Source organism: Grus americana, chromosome 1, assembly GCF_028858705.1.
Source record: "Grus americana isolate bGruAme1 chromosome 1, bGruAme1.mat, whole genome shotgun sequence".
In the NCBI taxonomy this organism is placed as follows: domain Eukaryota; kingdom Metazoa; phylum Chordata; class Aves; order Gruiformes; family Gruidae; genus Grus; species Grus americana.
Genome location: NC_072852.1, coordinates 85,415,090 through 85,437,038, shown reverse-complemented (window position 1 = coordinate 85,437,038; position 21,949 = coordinate 85,415,090). Strand labels below are relative to the sequence as shown.

Genomic DNA, 21,949 nt, shown 5'->3' with positions numbered 1-21,949 from the left:
TTTAAACAGTATAGATAATCTTACATTAATTTCTGCAGTGTCAAATTTTAAAGAGGTAGAAACAGGATGAAAGAGCTCACAATATAGCAATCATTTCAAGTGGCACAAGGATGAACAGAAAGAAAACCTCTGGAACAAATAACAATCATTTTGAGCTTCCCCAACTATCTTTTCCCTGGTGTACTCTATCACCCAAGAGCAGAACCCAGCTTTCCTAGGACACAGGAATCAACAGAGCACCATTCAGTATGATTCAGAGCATGGCACACATGCAAAAAGTAATCAAAAAAATCATTGCAAGATGTAAACACACAGCAGCCTTACAGAAGAGATGTTTTATGTCTAAGCTAAGGCTTTTTATAATTGTCTTAAATTCTACAGTGTGAAATTTCATAGGTTATCTTACATACTTCAACATTTTGTCTCATCTACTACAAATACAGATGTTACCTATATTAATGCCTAACACCCCCCAACTCTCTCTTCATTCTTTTTCTTACAACAGAAATATCCAGAAGCTGTTCATGTCCAATAGTAAATGTACAGATTTTAAGCTAGTTGTACACCTCTTAGTAGTACATCTTATTACTAATTTTTTCTCTCAGAAACATACAGGTCCTACAACTGAAATTTTCCATAGCGGTTAGACAACAGAACTACTGCCATGACATTGGAAAAGTCTCTCAGTATATTTCTCAGTTCTTCCTTATATGAACAGTATCCCAAGGCCAATGCATCTTTGCCATATCCCCAAGACTGAGTCATTGTGTGTTATCACATGTAATGATGATTTACACAAGAGTAAAGAAAAGCTTCATCATTTCTTTTTCTTAGCTTCACCTAACATGTTCTTTGGCTTTTCCCTTTGCAGGGAGATTTTTTTCCTTCACAGACTGTAATTTCTCATCACTTATCCCAAAAATGTACAACAATAGATGTTCTGTGCCTGCAGTTGTCTTTACAAGTTTTACACAAGCAGCACAGAAGTATGCAACAGTCCTTGGCAAGCCAAGTGCATGAGTGGACTATTATCTCTCTGCTGCTCCCACTCCTTTGGCAGAACACAGGCATTCAGCAGAAAGGTGGCTCTCACCTTTCCTTTCCCTAAAGGGCCAGAAGTTGCTCCCTCTACTACGTCAGAAACACAATGAAAGGTAGGCAGTGCCATATTTTCCACTCACTTCTTAGCCAAGGCTAAATCCCTGAAGAATATAGGGAGTGCAAAACCAGAAAGCAATAGGCCTGCAGCTGCACTAGGACAGCAAACGCAGGGGTAACAGTGGGTCCCTCCAAGATGTCTATTTTTCCAAGCTTTTTCTTATGCTTGTGCAAAAAAAGGAAAAAAAAAATATATGTACTAATGAAAGTGCTATCAGTAGGAGCCCTGTTTGGTTCTTCCCTGCTTCCTTTCCTTTCAAATGTCAGAGACACAGGTAAGAACACAGAGGAAGAAGAATATTTGCATGTAATGAAGAGAATTACTGTCCTCCTCTGTTACATTTCCTTGGGTACCTACAGCAGCACTCGGAGACGATCCCAACAACCATGTTACCCTGGACTCTTTCAGCATTTGTGGCAATAAAATAACAGATCACAAGAAGGCTTCATAAGGGCTCATTGTTGGCCCAACTCTTCTCCCCATAACGTCAATGCGGCAGCATTAAGGATCAGATTGACTGACTCAGAGTATCCTTCACAGAGATCTTACTTACTTGAGGTAACTGGATGTACGCCGATGGAAAAGTCGCAGACCAAACCTAGAGAGATGAAGACGACTAAAGTGAAGCTTTGTTGCCTTTTAGACCCACCGCCCATCACTAACATTATTACCTCAAGAGGACAAAAAGGAAGGATTGAGGGGAAAAAAAACCAACAAACAGCAAAAGTTATGTCAAATCCCACCTGCTTCTGAACATTTTGTTGAGTAAGTCTCAACACTGGTCTCTGGGACATAATATACTGATTTCACCTGGACTCAAATTTAAATAATGAAAATAGGCAAAATATTAAAACGGACTCACAGAAACTAAAGGGAAAACAGAGATTAAGGGGAAAAGCAAAACTTGTGTGTCAATTAAATCAGAAATACCAGTCAGAAAAATCCAATGCTTCTTCCCCTTTGCATTTAGGTCCCCTATCATCACCAAGACACTTAATGACCTGTTTACAGCAGCAAGAACAGAAATTAAGCAACACCTTTGCTGTTGAACTCTCCTGCACTAGTCCCACTTTCTGACTGGTCTCATCTTTGCTTCTAGTACAACAAACCACTGCTGGAGTGAAAAATCACGCAAATCCAAACAACATAAAGCACCCCATTTTCTCCAATTTGTAATGGTATTTTCAGGGCTGTAACAGCACCACCCTCACGTTAGAAGGGTGCTGCAAGAATAGCAAACTGACAAGAGTGAGACCAGGAATTCCTCCAACCATGTGGAGGAGAGACACAGAACAGTTCCATCTCCAATTTTTAAAACCCCATAAAACTATTACAGCTGCATACAAAAAGTACAGGCTGATTATTTTTTAAAAATGTGATTATTCACCAAATTTGATCAACAGAAACGTTTCCATTATTCCACTGTTGTTGTTGGGTTTTAAATGAATGCTTTCCCTCAGTCTGCCTCACTGTATCACACAAGATTCTGAAACACTGTTCCAGAGTCTAGAAGTCACAAAAAGTACTCAAGCATATCTATGAGAAAATAATTAATTTCTAAATGTTTTCAGATTTCCAACAGAAGCCATTTTTTAAAGGTGGATAAGAAAACCTGATTTCAAGAATGTTTTCAAAACTAACTGCTGCCCCTTTCAGAACAGTAAACATGGAGCTAATTAGTTGCCTTCACCTTCAGTCTTTTCAAATTCAGTTTTAAGAATTCATTTACCTCAAATTAACCATTGCCCTTGTTGCCAAGAGAAGGTCTTGTTGATTTCACAGCCCACACAGTCTATTTACTATACCTGCTGGAGCACATGGACACCTCAACATATCATACACATCAGCTCTATACATCTTCCATAAAGTGAACTAATACTATATGAACATTAGGCTCATTGCTGATGTCAGGCTCTGTGTCAAGCACATGCAGGAAACCAACCAACCAAATCAGCTCCCTAGAGACACAAGAGACAACTTTATTTCAGCAACATAATTAATCATATTGAAGTCAAATGTGGCTTAGCAAAAAATAAAAATTAAAATAAAAAAAAATTTTCAAGAACTAAATAATCCAAGTTTTCTACAGTTCCACTGCATAGATGTTGGCTAGTTAGTCAAACTGATGCCACACATGGTATGCTGTCAACTACATTTAAAGATTAATTTCATTCGCCACTGATGTAAGTCTGTTACAAATACAGCATTATCTGTATCAAAGGCAGAAATGGTCTGAGAGGAGTCCTCCAAGTTATGTAATCCAGTGCCAGATAGTGGCCCTCGCCACATCACAGGTACACTGCTTGTCTTTGACATAAGCCAGGTCTATACAGTAAAATTAAGGAAGAAAAATCAAACGCTTGCAAAAAAACTGTTAAAGGGAAGAGGTCTTGCTGTTGACTAAGGCAAATGTTGATAACAAACTCAAAGAAACAAGAAGCAGACCAGAACTGGTGAGATGAAAATTCACAGGCAGAGGCAACTAAAGAGCTCAGTTCATGCCCTCCAATATTCACTACAGGGCTCATGTAGGTACAAGGTTGTTGCAACAAATGATGACGCAAGGAACAGACATCCCGTGAATCCTTCAAAAACTTGCATCTTTCACCGTGTTGACTACACGAGTGGGGAACTGTACTCAAGTCAGGCAACCTGTCCAATCCACTGTTCACAACAGAAGGAGGTTAGGAGACAGGGCTGCCTTCCAAAACCCAAGTCCTCTAACATGAGGGCTAGCAAAATCTAGAAAAAAAAAATGTAGCTCTTTTCTCTTCTAGAAAGCTCAATGATTGGTAGGCACTTATCTTATAACTGTTCGGTACATCACCACACTTGGTCCTCTAAAATAAAGCATACTTGTCTTTCAGTTCCTCAAATCATGTCCCAAGGGCAAGCAAAGTCTCTTTACTTTTGTAAATGGATGCCTTGGACTAATGCCATCAGCACCAAGTAAATACCTACTTTGGCTGTCACTGACAATTTCGAGTTTGATGTGCGGTATTTTTACCTGAAGCATGGCATTAGTGTATTTTATTAATAAAATAAAAACCTACATCTCTCTAACCACTTTCAGATCTTTGAAACAGTAACAGGGCTGTCTAGCGATCCAAGCAGAAACAGCCTGATAGCAATCTTCTACTGACTTCAGAGGAACTTGGAGCAAAGAACATAACCTCTCAGTGCCTCTGAAATGCCTTAGCAGCTCCAAAAAAGACAAGTGCCTTAAGAAGATTTTGAGAAGTGACCTTAAAAACAGAGGAATTAAATGCTATTTGCTAAAGCAGGAAGAAAGGTGGAGATTCCTGCATGAAGCAACATTTCTCTTTAAAGCTCTTTAAAAAGCAATTCAGAAAAAACAGCTGCATATCTAAATGACTTGAACTAGTTCTGTTTCCCCTGTTGTGGTTTAATATAAAAACAATGAGGAAGAAATGGACTACAGACAGTAAAACAGAATGTGTGGTTCTCTTACCATACCATGAACTTCCTCAGCTCTTCAAAGAGGAATTGATGTAGAAGAGAATGAGAAGGAAGAGTTGGAGAGTACATAACTGGAAAAAACAAACTATGATGAGACACAAGCAGAACGTTTTGCTTTCATAAAAGAAAGCAAGATGTAATAGATTGCTTGGGGGTCCCTGGAGAGCAGGAAACTTCAAATGGTGCAGTAAGAAAAGGAAAGCCTAAGAGCAAAAAAGAGAAAGAACCTAATGAAGGTGAATTTTTCAGGGAAAAACAACTGCTTTTAAAAAGATGTCTTGAGAAATTATTTAAAGAAAAATAGAATGAAAAGGAGAGAGTTTCTTGTATAACTCTTAGGAGATATTTTGTGGTGACCATCCCACCAGCAAAGGGTGGGACAACATGGAACTTGGAAAATTGAAAGCCTCGCAGATGAATTTATATTCGTGTGGGAACTTAAGACTCTCTGTCTGTTCTCATTTCCTCCTCCTGGTTCTCCCTGAAAGACCTCTTCTTTGCTTCACAGTCCTTTTCACTTTGCCTTCTATATTTGGAATAGAGAACACTTCTAAAAAGCTCCTGTTCACAATGAAGTCTCTTTCTCTCTTTGATATCCCTCTACAGATCACTGGTTCCAGCAATTATTTTTACCATGGCTTTCTTATCCTAATCTATGATCACATTCACCTGAAATACTGTCCTGGTTCTTCCCTGTTACCCACCTGAAACAGGATCCAGCCCCTCTTCCACCCCAAGTGGTTGTGAGGGGAGTAAGTAGGAAATTTTTCTAGAGTTGCAGTTCTTCCCCCTTGCTCTTCATCTTTTATGGCACCAAATTGCTGACCAATAGGTGTTGACACAATTTGTAAGTTCCTCATAGCTGCCTCTGCTGCTATCAATAGCATCCCAGGTGCTATGAAATGCAAAAGTCTTGCCTGTCCTGCCACTTTCTCCATTGCTGGGAAACAGATCAGCAAGAGCCTTTTTAACGTTCCAAGCCACTGTTCCTTTGCAAAACTTTGTGAGACAGCGCAGCAGCAATGGAGAGATCCAAATGCTCTACTATATGAAAGAGAATCACTTTAAAGTATTTATATTTGGAAGGTTTCCTTTACAGGCTTTTAAACCAGACATTTAGGTTTTTTATTTTACAAGGTCCTGTCTGCTTGTTAGTACATATCTCTTCTATTGTCAGAGCCATTATCCCATTCCCCTGATGGTATTTTGTCCACATGTATAAAAATACATATAAACAATACTTTGCACACCGTCCTCAGGTAGAAACAACATGCTAGACATTCTTAGAATGTTGCTTTCGATCCTTCATAACTTCAGCTGCGCTTTCTTTAAATGAAGCAAAGCAACAACCTTCATTCGCATAAGGTACAGTCTTAACATAAAATACAATGCAAAGTTGATTTGGGGATAAGCACATATTTGAGAAATCAAAGAACTGTTCAGAATAAAGCTATTTGATCATCCTGGGCAGAACCACCTTACACTGAACTGTATGCAGAGTTATGGGTAAAAAACTGCAACAGACACAGAGAAAGGAAAATATGCTTTCAAAAGCATTCTTGAATTACTCAACCTTTAGAAATTAGCAAATCCCAACACAAAGTCTCCTTTGCCTGTGCTCAACATGAGCTTAGAGTATGGCTGCAATCACCATAAGAAGTGTTTGTCAACATACTGCCATAAGGCACTTGAGACAGCATTCACTACCAAATTGCAAAGGACTAGGAACTTGGGTTAATAACACTAGAGTATGCAATACTGTGTCTCAGGCTTTGGCTCTCTATAGCCGTATACATTTGGAAACTAGTAATGATTACCTAGATGTTATAGAGAACAGTGCAATCCCCGAATACAGACAAAATTACCCATCAGAAAGTACTACTCGTCTAGCGTTGTCACAATATTTTCTTTCCTACAAGTCCTTCCCACCAGTGTCCTAAACCCAGGATTCCTTCAACTTCAAGCCCTGCCTCCCTCAATCCTTCAGGGAGAATGATTTTAGGTAGGTGTGAACTTGAGGGACACCAAATACACGAGAGCTCACAGAGCACTCTGCTCTCTAGGATTTGAGTTGATCCCTGTTCCCTAGGACAGAGTCACAAGATTTTGAGCTAAGTATCCTTCAAACCTGCTGGGTGTGACATTTCAGCTCTCTGTTCAGTGTACCACCTCATCCTTCCTTTTTAGACCTTCCTCCCAGGGGAGGGCCACAGACTTCCTCTCCCTTAGCCTACCGCCTTCTCAAGATTCCTGCATTTTCACTCACTCGCCCCGAGCTCCTCATCCAATTTAATCCTGTCTCCTCCCCAGACATGCCACATAAGGGTAATACAGCTCTTGTGGTCCTATGCTTGCATGAGGTTGATATACTCCATCATATTCTTATTATGAGTATACACAGATGAGACCAAGCAATTGTAAATCAGTGAAGACTGTCCACAGCAAAGGCAGCTCTACTTTAACAATATCAGTGTAGAAGCTAAAGCTCAGTTCACACAGTTCAGCTGATTCTAGAGACATGCAGTGATTTGGCCTCAGAAATATAATCGGCTTTTTATTAGTTAATGCAGTTTGTTTCCTTTTTTGCATTTGTAACAGGGATCATGGAAATAAACACCCTAGCTATTAGTCACTTCCACCTTCAGAAATATCAGGCCCTAGAACAGCATGACAGAGTTTGCATTAGGAAGAACTCTGACAGCAAAAGGAAAAAGTGCTTTCAAAAGAATTTAAATAAGAAAAAAATCCTGTTATGCCTTTTGAAACAAAGATTAATGCAAACTTCAAATCTTTTAAACTGATGTTGTTACGTCAGTGTTATCATAATATCACAACATCATATTCACATCACTGCAAAGAAATGCTAAGCTTGATTAATACCTTTGTCCATTTAAAGGCTCGTTAGAGCATATGTTTATGATTTAGTTTGCCTCATCTCCCTGGAGCTATCCCCAGGACATACCTATCTGTTTTATACTCTTGATTTTAAAAGCTTTTCAACAATAGGATTTTTTCACCCCTCCTCAAGAGGCAGTTTAACAGCCTAATACATCTCACTGACATCAAAATACAGTTCATTACTTACTGGGGATCCCACGTTTCCTATCTGTTCTTTCTTCTGTGTGAAGCAGGGAGGTCAGATGCCTCCTGTTTTACTGCACTTACAGTTAAAGGAAAAGCAGCAGGGCTCTGCCCAAGGATCATGCCTTAATCTACAAACTCTAGCCCTCAAGATTTATTTTTGACAGCGATGAATGCAAGTGCTTGGAATATCAGAAGAAACAGTTTAATAGAGCCTGAAGAGGAAGTGCTTTCAAAAGCAGGCTGGGAAGGAACGGCGTGGTAGGGGTTGAAAGATAGCTGAAGCACAATGCTAACAGTGGCAAAAGACAACTCACAGACATGTGACTTTCCCAGAAACACCTGTGCAAAGAGGAAAGCATCCAACATCTTTCACTGGAGAACAACGTCCTGCCTCATTACAAACACACCACAGAAAGTATGTCACTGAACCAGAGGAAGTGACCCACGAGACCGATTTGATGTTTTTTCCCAGGAAATACAGCACTGACATTCAGCAATGCAAGTTTCATCTGAGAGAGGCTACAAGGAGCAGCAGAAAGAGTTTCTGGAAGTTAGCATTAGGAGACCAGTAGAGGAGGAGAGGAAGGACAGAGTGCACTAGTGATAGCTCTTTTGTCTCCAACAGAGCGTCTTGGTACACATGAGCAAAATACACAAAAGTTTGTATCTTCCCAGTGAGCACTTCTAAAAATTAAATTCTAGCATGCATTGTACTGAGTGAAGAGAAGGCAGTTCCTCAGCACATCCCTACTTTACCACAATTTCACTGTCATGTAGAAAGGAAAAGACAAAGACCTATTTCTGATCCACTCACATTCTCTGGGTATTGCTAAGCTGGCCCTAGCAGGATTGACTCAACCCTAAGGTCTGTTACCAACTATGCCACAAATGGGAAGTGCTCTGCTGATCCTGACATGTTTATTCAGTTTTCTATGGAGTCAAAGGTGGTAACCCTCAGGTAAGAACTCTTCCCTGATCATACACTGTCTTTTCCCAAGCTCAGCACCATGTTGTATTGTCATCACATTTCCAACATGAATTTTGAAAGAACACAGCTTTACCTATTCCAGAAAGCATCTTTTAAGTGACGTTACACTAAAAAGGCACTTTGTACATTGAGAATCACTAAAGGAAAGCAAGAAGAAAGTATTTTCAGCCCCTCTGCCACCCCCCCTTGCCCCAACCTTTCCAAGATAAGCCCTTAGTATAGTGAGGAAAATCTTTAACTTAATTTTTTAAAATTCCTCTATGAAGTATCTTAGCATCACATTAGCATCCTAAAACCTTTCTCCATTTCTTCATCTGTGGTGCTTACAAGTATTGCCATAGTTTTACACACCTCCTTCCTTCTCAGACCAAATGGCTGCTTGATCTTGAGACCAGAGAATTCGTGTTGGAGCAGGCCTGAGGAGGTGATCTAGTTCCACTCCTGCTCTGTTCTAAATAGGGTCGGCTATGAGGTCACAACAGGACTTTATCCACTTTTGGTCTTTGCCGTGGTTTAACCCCAGCCCACAACTAAGCACCACACAGCAACAGCGGAGAGAATTGGAAGAGTAAAAGTGAGAAAACTCATGGGTTGAGATAAAGACAGTTTAATAGGTAAAGCAAAAGCCGTGCATGCAAACAAAGCAAAAGAAGGAATTCATTCCCCACTTCCCATCAGCCGGCAGGTGGTCAGCCATGTCCAGGACAGCAGGGCTCCATCATATGTAATGGTTACTTGGGAAGACAAACATCATCACTCTGAACATCCCCCCCTTCCTTCTTCTTCCCCCTGCTTTATATGCTGAGCATGACATCATATGGCATGGAATATCCCTTTGGTCAGCTGGGGTCAGCTTTCCCGGCTGTCCCCCTCCCAATGCCTTGTGCACCTCCACTGGTGGGGTGGTGTGAGAAGCAGAAAAGGCCTTCGCTCTGTGTAAGCACTGCTCAGGGATAACGAAAACATCGCTGTGATATCAACACTGTTTTCAGAACAAATCCAAAACAGAGCTACTATGAAGAAAAAGAACTCTATTCCAGCCAAAGCCAGCAGTGTCTTGAAAACCTGTGAGGACAGACATTGCACAATCCTTCTGGGCAACCTATTCCAACACTTGACTGTCCTCATAGCAGAAAAGGTTTTCATTATATCTGGCTTGAACCTCTTGTTTCAACTTATATTTGTTGTTCCTCATCAAACCACCACATACCAATATGAAGAGCCTAGCTCTGTCTTCTTGATAACCTCCTCTTAAGTACTGGAAGGTTACTCGAGGTCCCATCCAAGCCTTCTCTTCTCCAGGCTGAACAAGCCCAGTTCCCTCAGCACATGATCCTCTCATATTGTATCAGGGTCCTGCGTGCACTGAAAGGCCTTTCAAGGCCCTGGTCAGACTCACCTGGTGCCTCCACACCCACTGTCTGCCCATGGCCCCAGGGGCTCCATTTATGCTCTGTCTTTGGCCATCACACCCAGCCTGTCTCCAGTCATGCCTGTGTATGGTCACGGACTCTGTTGATCCAGACCCCAACCCATGGTGTGACTTCCTCACTTGACCTCAGACCTGCCACATCACTATGAACCTGATCAGCGATAACTGAATTGTGTCTGACCCTAATTACCATCGCTGGGCCTGATCCTGACCTGCTGATTCACATCTCAACTTGATCTTGGACCTGCCTTACCACCACAAACCTGCCTGGCGATCAAGACCCTTGCTTGGCACAGGCTGCCTCGCTTGGTACCATGGGATGGGGCCCTGGCTGGTGGGGCACCTGCCTGGCCAGCCAGGTTACCACTCTCGGCTCCCAGCACCCCATCCCCTACCAAGGGCCAGCTGTTCCACCACGTGCTCTGGCCCCCAGTGGTAACCCTCCACTGGACTAGCTCTAGTTTATCCATACCTTTCTTGTCCCTGAGGGTAGAAAATTGGATACACTATTCTAGACTCTAACGAATGCCAAGTATAGGGAGATAATCACTTTCCTCAGTATATTGGCTGCAGTCTTACTAATATAGCCCTGCATACTGTCATCCACCTTTGCTTCCAGGGCACACTGCTGGCTCATGCCCAGCTTCTTTAAAGCACTCTCATCTCTTTTTAAGCATCAATAAATGTAGTGACATTCTTGCAGTGCAGGAAACTAATGGGGCATCAGTCACTTGCAAATAGCATAATACTGAATCATGACAAAAGTGAAAAACTGAGATGGGTTTTCAATTGTCAAAACCAAGTGCAACAGGAATGTTAATGTACTGCTTCTAAAACAAGCAGTCTCTTCCGATCAAGGCCCAACCAACTTCACATCAGCTCTTGCAGAGTAACACTGAGACAAAGTCTTGGATTCTTTAGTGTAAACTTAGTAGTTTCACATGTGCCACAAATGTGAAAGTAACTCCTCCAACCAGTGCTGCAGTGTTGTTTTGCTATATCATTTTATGCTGTTCCCATGTTTTGCTTTTTTATTGCAATGTTTTAATTTGGAGAGGGAGGGTTTAAACACTAAAAATACACAGTTTTGTTGGAAATACCCTCATGGACAGGCTGAGGTTTGGCATGCTTTGGAAGAAAATAACTTAAAATAGCAAGGAAAGCAAAGACTGTGGGATATGCATCTCTGATGGCTATCTTCTGTTAAAATAACCACAATAACCAAGATAACACTGACACTCCCAGTTAACCCTCTACTCTCCTCAAGAGATGAACAGTATTTCTAATCTCAGAGCTTTGTCTGAATAATGCAAGTGATGCTGCATTAGTTATATTCCAATCCCAAAGTCTTGTCACACAGATTTATTCATAAGAATTAGTTTTAAAGAAATTGTAGATGCCCCAAACCAAATTTGCCGTAAGTTCTACAACCCCGTTATAGAAAAGGCCTTCTCTGTAGCATTTGCAATTTGAACAGCACAGGTCTAAAAATACGAAAGGGAAAGATCTGGAGGAGAAGTTACATTAGCTCCATCAGTTTTTATTCTTGGAGCTCAGCAAAAATGCAAAATGGAAGCCAGAGGCATAGAACTATGAGGACTGATTTTTTTTCCTTGGTGTTATCTACCACATGCACACATTGATAATTTATCTTTGAATATTTTTTTAAATTATTGAGTGCTAACTATGGCCCCATATTCTATGCTGATATAACGAATATGAATGCATTTCTTCAGTGGCTATTATCCTTTGCTATTATACGCACTGGTTATAAAGAACTTCATCTATCAATTTAACAAACAAACCATTAAAACTACCTATAGCATCTGTTACTAAGAACTCTGCTACAGCAATATGTTAAATTTTGGCATTCACAGGTAAAGTTTAGGCCCATCAAGGAGTAACAGCACAAACAAGCTGCATGATTTGACTCTCATGGCTGTTCTGGAGAACATCCAATTCTTTCCCAAATCCCAGATGGCTTACCCCAAAGTCTTAAAATAAGTTCAGTGCGATCAGGTAGGAAAATTAGGTCCCCCTATTCCTAGCCCCGGGCTTCAAACCACAAAACCATGCAGAGTAAAAGCATAGAAAAAAAAAGCTGATAAAAGGACTAAGGAAAGAAATGCAGCTTTATTCACCCTTGTAAAAATATTTCCCCCCCCAACACAGTATCCCTATACCACAGGTCTTCCTCTCTGTCCATCTGAAATCTCTGGAGGTGAAGGCCTTTTTGAGAGAGGCTGAGCTCACGGAGCTCCCACCTCCCATGAGGAGTACGGTGACAGGCGGATATCCAAGATTCAGCAAGAAAAGTTTCCAAAAGCTTGAACAGGAAAAGGCAAAGCTGGAGTCAAGTTTTACATAAGAAGGGGGAAGGCACCACCTCCGCCGGCGGCTGCCAAGGACGGCTGTCAGCCCACCCGCCAGCCGTGGGCTTGCTCCCCCATCAGCCCCGAACTGCAGCCTCACTCCTGCCACCTGGGCTTCCCTCCCGCAGTCTCACGCGTGCTCTGCCCCCCGCGGGGGCTTCTCCGCGCTCTCACCCATTCAAGGCTCGGCTCGGCGCCCTCACAGCCTGCTGCAGCCTCGGGGGACATGCAAAGGTAGAAGAAAGGAAGCCCCCCGCCTGCAAGCAGCGCTGTTGCAGGGGTATTTCCCCGGTGGCGGGGAGAAATCCCCAGCCGAAGCCATCTGCTCCCGTGAGGGATGAGCAACGCGGGCTCTGCCGGCGGAGAGCAGGACCGCGTACGCAGACGTCGCTGGGCTCGTCTCGCCCCTCTGAACTAACTTTCCTGTTTCCGCAAAAATTATACAGACAGTGGGGGTTACTGTTTTCACCACCCACTCCTTACCCTTACGAGTCTCCCGCTCCCCAATCCGTCCCCGCCCGCCGGAACCCCGCCGCTCCCCAGAGCCTCCAACCGCCAGGCCGGCGGCCCCCGGCCCCTGCGACCGGCAACACCGCCAGCTCCTGCCCCCCGCCGCCGCGCTCTTGCCGTCTCCCACGGCCGGGCAGCGCCCGCAACTTTCCGCCGGCCCCCGCGGCGCCGAGTCTCACCCGCGCGTCCCTGGGCCGGTCCGGGCCGGATGGGGCCGAGTGGTGCGGAAACTGCGGAGGTACGGCAGGACACGGCTCCAGCTCCTGCCAGCGGAAACGGGAGGAGGGGCTCGGACCGGCGCTACCGAGCGGGGAGGAGCTGGGGGCGCTGCCCAGGGGAGGCTCCAGCCCCGCGGAGGAGAGGAGGGAGCGCCGCCGGCCCGGTCTTCCAGCGCCCCGCACGCCGCTCGGAGCCGGCCTGGCTGAGTCCGGAGCAAGAGACCGCCGCCGCATCCCTTTGATACTGCCTCCCACAGCATTCTGCTAGAGAAGCTGGCGGCTCATGGTTTAGACAGGTGCACTCTTCGTTGGGTAAAAAACTGGCTGGAAGGCCGAGCCCAGAGAGTTGTGGTGAATGGACTAAAATCCAGTTGGCGGCTGGTCACAAGTGGTGTTCCCCAGGGCTCAGTTTTGGGGCCAGTCTTGTTTATGGTCTGGATGAGGCAATTGAGTGCACCTCCAGTAAGTTTGCAGATGACACCAAATTGGGAGGGAGTGTCAATCTGCTTGAGGGTAAGAAGGCTCTGCAGAGGGATCTGGACAGGCCGGGTCGATGGGCCGAGGCCAACTGTATGAGGTTTAACAAGGCCAAGTGCCGGGTCCTGCACTTCGGTCACAACAACCCCAGGCAACACTACAGGCTTGGGGAAGAGTGGCTGGAAAGGTGCCTGGAGGAAAAGGACCTGGGGGTGTTGGTCAAAGGCCGGCTGAACATGAGCCAGCAGTGTGCCCAGGTGGCCAAGAAGGCCAACAGCATCCTGCCTTGTATCAGAAATAGTGTGGCCAGCAGCAATACAGAAGTGATTGTGCTGTTCTGGCGAGGCTGTGGTGAGGCCACACCTTGAATACTGTGTTCAGTTTTGGGCCCCTCAGTACAAGAAGGACATTGAGGTGCTGGAGCATGTCCAGAGAAGGGCAATGAAGCTGCTAAAGGTTCTAGAGTACAAGTCTTATGAGGAGCAGCTGAGGGAACTGGGGTTATTTAGTCTGGAGAAGAGGAGGCTGAGCAGAGACCTTATCACTCTCTACAACTACCTGAAAGGAGGTTGTAGTGAGGTGGGTGTTGGTCTTTTCTCCCAGGTAACTAGCGATAGGACAAGAGGAAATGGCCTCAAGTTGCATTAGGGGAGGTTTAGATTGGATATTAGGAGAAATTTCTTTACCAAAAGAGTGGTCAAGCACTGGAACAGGCTGCCCAGAGAGGTGGTGGAGTCACCATCCCTGGAGGTGTTCAAAAAAAAACACGTAGACATGGCACTTTGGGACATGGTTTAGTAGGCGTGGTGGTGTTGGGTTGACGATTGGACTTGGTGATCTTAGAGGTCTTTTCCAATCTTAAGTTTCTATGATTTTATGATTCTGAGAGCTCTGCATGGAGCTTGCTCGCCTGGGGCCCGCCCTGCTCCCTGTGCCACCCACGCACCCTGTGGCAGTCCCCTGGAACCCCCTCGGGTGGACACCAGTGGCATCCCCTGCTTGCACCCTCCCTGAGCTGGGGGGCTGCATTGAGGCTGGGAGCACCAACCTCCAACTCCCTCCCCTGCCAGGTGCCTTCCCTGCCCTGAGGGGCCTCCGGTTGAACATCTCCTCTGGGTTCAGGTAGGCAGGGGCAGCAGGCTGGGATGAATGTAACCCACTGGCGCCTGGACTGCTGCTGCAAATGGCAAACCCGTGGCTAAGCTGCTTGTTGATCCCAAGGCCACAACTGCCAATATATTGCTGTGGCTTATAGCACAGGGGGTAAGCTTGTCTGAGTGCTCGCCTGAGCTCTCTGGTCTGGCAGCAGGAGACTGCAGTCTGCACAGCACATTACCTGTGATGCTATGTGAGAGAAGGCCATGAGGGAGATCCTCTGAGATCCTGCAGAAAGTTCCCACCTGCCTTCCCCTGGGTATCAGTGGAAGTACAACAAAAAGTCTTAACACAGTTGGGGAAGATTCTGGCATGGATCACTAAGCAAAGTGTTGTGTGACGATGAAGTGGTCAAGCTTTGGGGCAGAGATACCCACAGAAATAGACTAGTGCAGTTACGGACATGGGCCTGCTGGGGGGAACTGTATTTTACAGTGTTTGAAAAGCAACTCAAGGTTCTTCTGTAAATATTTCTGCAGAAGGAAGATCCGTTTCACATTCCTAGGTCCCCTGTGTGTTCTCATTTCCTTCTCTGGTTTTGCTGTTGTTGTCACACTTCTCAATTCAAGGGCATGTTCACATCAAATATATTCTCTCATGCCTTCCATTCTGTCCTGTGTGGATTTTTATAAACTGCTCAGTTCAACAGATTCTAAGCATCCTGGCACTAGTGCTGCCAACAACACAATTGTCACCTGCCTGCATGTTTGTTCCTCTCTCCGGCAGAAGAAAAGCGTGTGCAGCAGCATTCTATTCTTCATTTATTGATGTACAAAAGTACACAAATGTTGCTATGTGTTTACCTTAAAGCAAGCAATGAAAGAAATCTGTCTTGCAATGCAGCAGGAGATAGAGAGATCTGTGGATAGAATTTTATTTGGTTTTTTGATTCTAAGTTAAGAAAAAGGTCCATCTCCTGGATGCTGTAGCTCTAATGCAGTAACCCCCAGTGTACCTGAGGACAAAAGAATCTTCATTCCAGAATTGTTGTCAATCTTTAAATAACTCAGGCTTAAACTTTGGAGATAAAGAACTTCTTCCTCAAAGATAAGCAGTGCAGGAAGCCAGTAGATAATGAGGACAAGTTTGACAGTTTTGGTGTTATTGTTGATTGGTTGTTTGTTTGAACAGAGACAGCATGATGTGTTCTTTACCTGTTGGCATAAGCATAACCAGCTTTATACCCAGCTTTATATGGGATTTCTGTAGTTCAAGTCAAAGCAAAAGATGAATAGATGAAACCAAGACATTGTTTGGAGTCTGCCTTGGAAAGAAGGTAAAAATGCTTGGAAAGAAGATAAAAATGCTTGGAAAGAAGATAAAAAATATGAGAGCTTTGTATGAACTCGATCACTTAGGGAGGAACTTGAGGATCACTCTGAAACTGGGGACTGGCATGGCTGATAATGCAGATGCACTGTCTACCAAGGAGACAGCACTAGGCTGCAGATCTCTTCTCAATATACTAGTAAGCTTAGGAAAGTAATCTCATTAGATTTTTGTTTCAGCTTCAACTAGCTGTCTTCCACATGTGACGAAAACTAACATGGGGGCACTCTGATGTGGTCCATATGTGCTGGTTTTAGCTGGGATAGAGTTAATTTTCTTCACAGTAGCTAGCTGATGCTTCTCTTTTTGGCAGAAAGAGATCATCTATCTAGACTCTCTGTATTTGCTATATTCAGGTTCTTCCCATCATTATTGCTATGTTTCCCATTTGAAGGAGGTGAGGGGGGTGCTTTTCTTTAATGATGCACTGCTTTTTTTCCTCAGAATAAGAACCAATACTTTGTGGCTCATTTAAGACACCAAAAATGGTATGGATCACAGATCTGGAGTCTTGACTAGTTGCTGAATCAGCATGTTAAATTACTCAAATGCATGGCTACCAGTGTATGTCTGGATCTGGTGTCCAAGAGGAGGATTGTCCAAAAAAAGCAGACTTTTGCAAGGTGTGGGACACACCATCATGGGAGGGGAAGCTGTTTTTGGGGCCTTGAATGCACTAATAGGTCTCAGGTAGCCTGACTAGCTTGACCTGGGGTTTCCATCTGTGCACTCACTGCTCATTAGCCCAGGAACTTTATGCTCAGGTCTGGGCACTCCAGTCATTGTCTGAACTATGTTGTAGGTCTGTCTGTGTCTGGTCCTAGATTGACTTCAGCCCTGACTCATTACATTGCCTTTGACTGATGGTGGCTGGACTGTCAGTAGAACCTTTTGCAATCCTTGCCCTGCTCACCTGCTCAGATGCTATGGGACTATACCTCAGTCTGTGAGGTTACTGACAGAGCTGTGGTCACCCTAAGCTTCTGGCTAGCCTTTGCTTGTAGAGTAGCCCTGCTCTTGCTGTTCTGTTACAAGCATGCCAGATGTCTGCTGCCTTGCTACTTGGGTTTGATGTAGACTGTGCTTATAGGGTTGATGAAGCAGCATGACTCCCTGGCAGCTTCTTGGAGGCTCAGCATGTGTTCTCTCTGCCTTTGCTATAGCTTTAGAGCAAATTTGAGGATGTTCTCACCTGTTTGAATCAGTTCTTTTTCTTTGCTCTGACCACTCAAGTTCTTAAACTCCTTCATCTGGTCAAAGATGTCAAAGAACCAAGGAAAAATAAGCTCACTAATGGGGAGGAAAAAGTCACTGGGAAACCATTGCACCAAAGGCTAAAGCACATATGTAATACTCAAGGAAATAACGATCCTTGGGTCTAGATATTGAAGTAGAAAGAGATTTAAATTCAAACCCTACCTCTGCCTGTAGGCCTGCCTACATGTTTTCTTTGTTGGCAATGTCAGTTTAAGAAGTTCCCACCCCCTCATCACAGATAAATGAATGAATTCAAATGAACTTGTCTTACCTGAAGTGTTTCTTTTGGCTTTGAAGAGATGAAGGGAGGGCTCCTGTCTTACCTAGTTCTGTGTTGCTCAGACCCATGGTCTGTTGTGTCTTATCTCAGAAGACTATCTTTAAATGGAATAATTTCAGTAATCGAGTTTGACATGATTCCACAAGCAGATGTAGCTGCACAATTGAGGGCTGATAAACTGAAGCATGTGGGTTAGAAAAGAAAGGAGACACAGCTGAATGGAAACTTTCGAGCTGCTTTCTTCTAAATAAAGCATGGATATTTAGATCCCTGTTTCGTCACTTTTCTTCTGATGCCTCAGTGTTGTGGCTGCAAAGTGATTGGGGAATCAGCTTTTGCTGCTTTGTCCTTTAATTTTACAGCAAGTTTTTACAGGCTAAGGTTAATATTTCTAGTATTTCTGCCCCAACAGAAATTACACTTGTAAGACACTCTGATATCCTCATTTATTGTTGGTTGTCTAGAGTTCAATTTAATCTTTCCTCTTAAAACTAGGCTAGCTCTTTTTTTACTATATGCTGCTTTTGTTTGCTTTCCTTTATTTTCAGCAAAATTGCAGATGACTCTTAGTTCAGATGTACTGTCTGGTTTCTTCTGGTTAAATCCAAGAATGGAAGCCTTGGGGACAGAGATCATAGAATTGTAGAGTCATAGAATGGTTTGGGTTGGAAGGGACCTTAAAGATCATCTAGTTCCAACCCCCCTGCCATGGGCAGGGACACCCTCCACTAGACCAGGTTGCCCAAAGCCCCATCCAACCTGGCCTTGAACACTTCCAGGGATGGGGCATCCACAACTTCTCTGGCCAACCTGTTCTCTCAGTCTTCGAAGTATTTTTGCATGAATCTCACTCAGTCTGCAAGGAGAAAGAAGCCTTTTAGTCCAGAACAAAATTTCCAGTACTCCTTTTGACTCACAGCTTTATTAAATCTTCTTCATCTGGTAGCCTCCATAAAAGTGAGCTCTCCCAGTCACATGAATTTTCTGTTGATTTCTCTGCTGAGTTTGAAAGGTAAGTAGATGCCTCTGGCTGACCCTGGTTATTGACACCAAGAAGTTGTGAACCCCAAGAGCAAGAGTAGAAAGGAACAGTGTCAGAGAAGAGACTTTCATTGCTACTAAGTGAAAAAAAGACCTGCGTGAGTGGCCCTAAATCAACTGTCCTAAGATTTCACCTGTTCTTCAGCCTGTTGGCTTGTATTCATTACTTTGATAACATCTTAAAACTGTGCTAATGTGGTTTTATTCATGATCAGCTGACGGACTAAGTAGACTTCTAGGGCTCATGTCCTTTAGGAACTACTCCACGGGGTCTACTGTACCGGTGTAAACCTGCAGTGGATGCATGCAAGGCACTAGGCTCATGTTTGCAGAAGAGTACTAATACACGTCGCAAGCAATCACTGGGGACTAAGCACTGCCTTTTCTTTGTACAGGCTTCCATTTCAAAACATACTTGTCACCTGTGTTGGCAAAAAATACTTTTCCCAAGAGTCAGGTTTTTTTTCTCATTAGTGAGGTTTTATTTGACTTCATGTCTATTCAACACACGGTTCAGAGATCAGGAAGGAAATTGCATGGGGCTGAAATAGTCACGTGCATGCATCAGTAATGGACTGTAGCCAGTTGGTGTTGTTCATACCTACATGGCCTACTGTGGGGGCTGAATGGTTTGCAGAGAAGTAAATTTCATCCTGGGTGGTTTGGTCACCTTGCTGTGGCTAGCAATAACACCCAATGGACAAAAGTGGGACTGTGCTTGCATGGATTTTTCATGTGTAGCACAGAACAGCAGGCATTTTGAGATGCTCTGTTTTCTAAGTGTTTAAAATGCTTGACTTGTCTTTCTCCAAGCTTGACTGATTCTGGTTACCAGCCATACAGATCTTATGGGAAGCTGTTGGCATCTGTGTTGCTGTTTGGAAGTCAGTTCTTGAAGGCATTTGTTTGTCTTTGAGAGAGCAGCCACAGCAGGAATGTTGTGCACAGGAAGAAGGTGTAGATTTTGCTTAATAGGTGCAGTAAGTGCTTCTGTCCTTTACCAACCACTTTTGGCTCCTGCACAAAGTTAACAGCACTAGCCCTGCACAGTCCTTAAAAGCAACCTCTGAGAGTGCAAGGTCTGCAAGATTCGGGGTGGGGAGAGGGGGAAATACTTCATTATATATAAAAAAATAAATGGAGCCCTTTTCCAATAACAACCACCAAACCATCTTTTCCAGCTCTGACTTCATGGCATCATCTTTGCTGTCCTCCTTACCCACATCCTTTCCTTCCCATGTTTTAAAGCATAGGTTATAACCTAGATGCAGGCCATGAGCAGCAAAGTACAGTGTGCATGGCAGAGGCAGTGTCATGTCAGCTGCTCCACAGTAATGACTCACTCCTGTGACAGGCAAATAGAAACCTGCACTTGGACAGTTATAACAGATAAACTGGCATTCAAGAGCTTAATGAGGAAGTAAGTCAATTAGTCCCTCTTCAACATAAAATTGATTGTCTAGGCCCACTGGGACTCTAGGGGTGCAGGGCTATGTGTTGTAAGGCTAATCCTGTTGCAGCTTGTGCTTACCTGAGCACAAAAATTGGAGGTCTCCACTGACTGGAAGCTAGCCAATATTATTCCAATCTACAAAAAAGGCATAAGGGAAGACTCAGACCTGTTAGTCTAACCTCAGAACCTGGAAAATTATGGAGAAGATCATACTGTGTGCTATTGAAAGGCATTCAAAGAACAATGCAATCATGAGGCACAGTCAACATGGGTTCACAAAGGGAAAGTTCTAACTAATTTGATATCCTCTTATGATAAGGTGACCCACCTTGTGGGTGAAGGAAAGGTGGTGGATGTAGTTTTTCTGGATTCTGGTAAAGCTTTTGATACTGTGAGATGAGCAGGTACACGGTGCACTGGGTGAAGAACTGGCTGAAGGGCAGGGCTCAAACGGCTGTAGTGAATGGAGCTACACCTGGCTGGCAACCAGTCGCCAACAGTGTTCCTCAGGGCTCCCTTCTAGGACCAGTTCTGTTCAATGTGTTTGTCAAGGATCTGGGTGCAGGAGCTGAATGCACCATTAACAAGTTTGCTGATGGCACCAAACTGGGAGGTGCTGTGGACTCTCTGGAGGGACAGGAGGCCTTGCAGAGGGATCTGGATAGACTGGAGCATTGGGTAATCATCCATGGCATGAAATTTAACAAGAACAAATGCTGGATTCTGCACTTGGGATGGACTAACGCAAGATACAAGTATAAATTGGGAGAGGAGTGGCAGGAAGGGACCTGGGGGTGCTGGTCGACAGACAGCAGTTGGATGTGAGCCAGCAGTGTGCCCTGGCAGCCAAGAGGGCAAACCCCATCCTGGTATGCATCAAACACAGCATAACCAGAGGGTCAAAAGAGGGGATTATCCCGCTGTATTCAGTGTTGGTCTGGCCTCACCTTGAGCACTGTGTGCAGTTCTGGGCCCCACCATTTCAGAAGGAAGTTCAGGTCCTTGAATGCGTCCAGAGAAGGGCAACAGAGCTGGTGGAAGGGCTGGAAGGAATGTCCTCTGAGGAGCGGCTGAGGACTTTGGGCTTGTCTAGTTTGGAGAGAAGGAAGCTGAAGGGTGAGCTCATTGCTCTCTACAGCTTCCTGAGGAGGGGAAGTGAAGAGGGAGGTGCTGAGCTCTTCTCCCTGGGATCCAGTGCAAGGATGCGTGGGCATGGTTCAAAGCTGCACCAGGGGAGGTTTAGATGCAATGTTAGGAAGCATTTCTTTACTGAGAGGGTGGTCAAACACTGGAACAGGCTTCCTCAAGAGGTGGTTGATGCCCCAAGCCCATCAGTGTTTAAGAGGCATTTGGACAATGCCCTTCATAATATGCTTTAACTTTTGGTGAGCCCTGAAGTGGTCAGGCAGTTGGACTAATGATCCCTTTCAACTGGAACTATTCTGTTCTAATCTAAGATTGTACCTGTATATGAAGTACATTCCACAGGGCTTTGTAAGTAGCCTCTATTCTGCTCTTCTGTTTGAAATCTCTGTTGAAATGGAAATCCTCAGGATTCCTTACATGCTAGGCCAAATAAAACACCCTTTGTAGGGCCTGGCATCACCTCTTCCACGAAAGTGAGATCTTCATCCTCTAATGTATGTCTCCGTTTCATTGAGTGGCTAGTACCATGACTTTCATCTGAGTCTCATTTGCATTTCTGTCACTGAAA

At 44.2% G+C, this 21,949-nt stretch overlaps 1 protein-coding gene and 1 long non-coding RNA gene across 13 annotated transcripts in view; both read right to left on the bottom strand.

Annotated features, from left to right (window-relative positions):
* The window catches only part of TSPAN9 (tetraspanin 9), a 177,625-nt gene extending 164,317 nt beyond the window's left edge, over positions 1–13,308 (bottom strand). The window contains exons 1-4 of one of the 12 annotated variants that reach the window (XM_054827549.1): positions 13,205–13,289; positions 4,632–4,710; positions 3,048–3,117; positions 1,713–1,757 (exon numbers count right to left, since the gene is read on the bottom strand). In XM_054827549.1, the coding sequence (XP_054683524.1) occupies positions 1,713–1,757; positions 3,048–3,117; positions 4,632–4,708 (192 nt within the window). In that variant the 5' untranslated portion in view covers positions 4,709–4,710; positions 13,205–13,289. Of the gene's footprint in view, positions 1–1,712; positions 1,758–3,047; positions 3,118–4,631; positions 4,711–12,326; positions 12,430–12,689; positions 12,912–13,204 lie in introns of those variants that run through there. The other 11 variants (XM_054827540.1, XM_054827522.1, XM_054827530.1 and 8 more) reach the window with 11 other exon arrangements.
* Positions 13,309–15,735: 2,427 nt separating this feature from the next.
* LOC129207150 (uncharacterized) lies at positions 15,736–20,606 on the bottom strand. Its single transcript, XR_008577387.1, has 2 exons — positions 17,733–20,606; positions 15,736–16,029 (listed from the first exon to the last, which is right to left on the bottom strand). It is a non-coding gene; the product is annotated as an uncharacterized LOC129207150 (long non-coding RNA).
* Between the last annotated feature and the right edge of the window lie 1,343 nt (positions 20,607–21,949).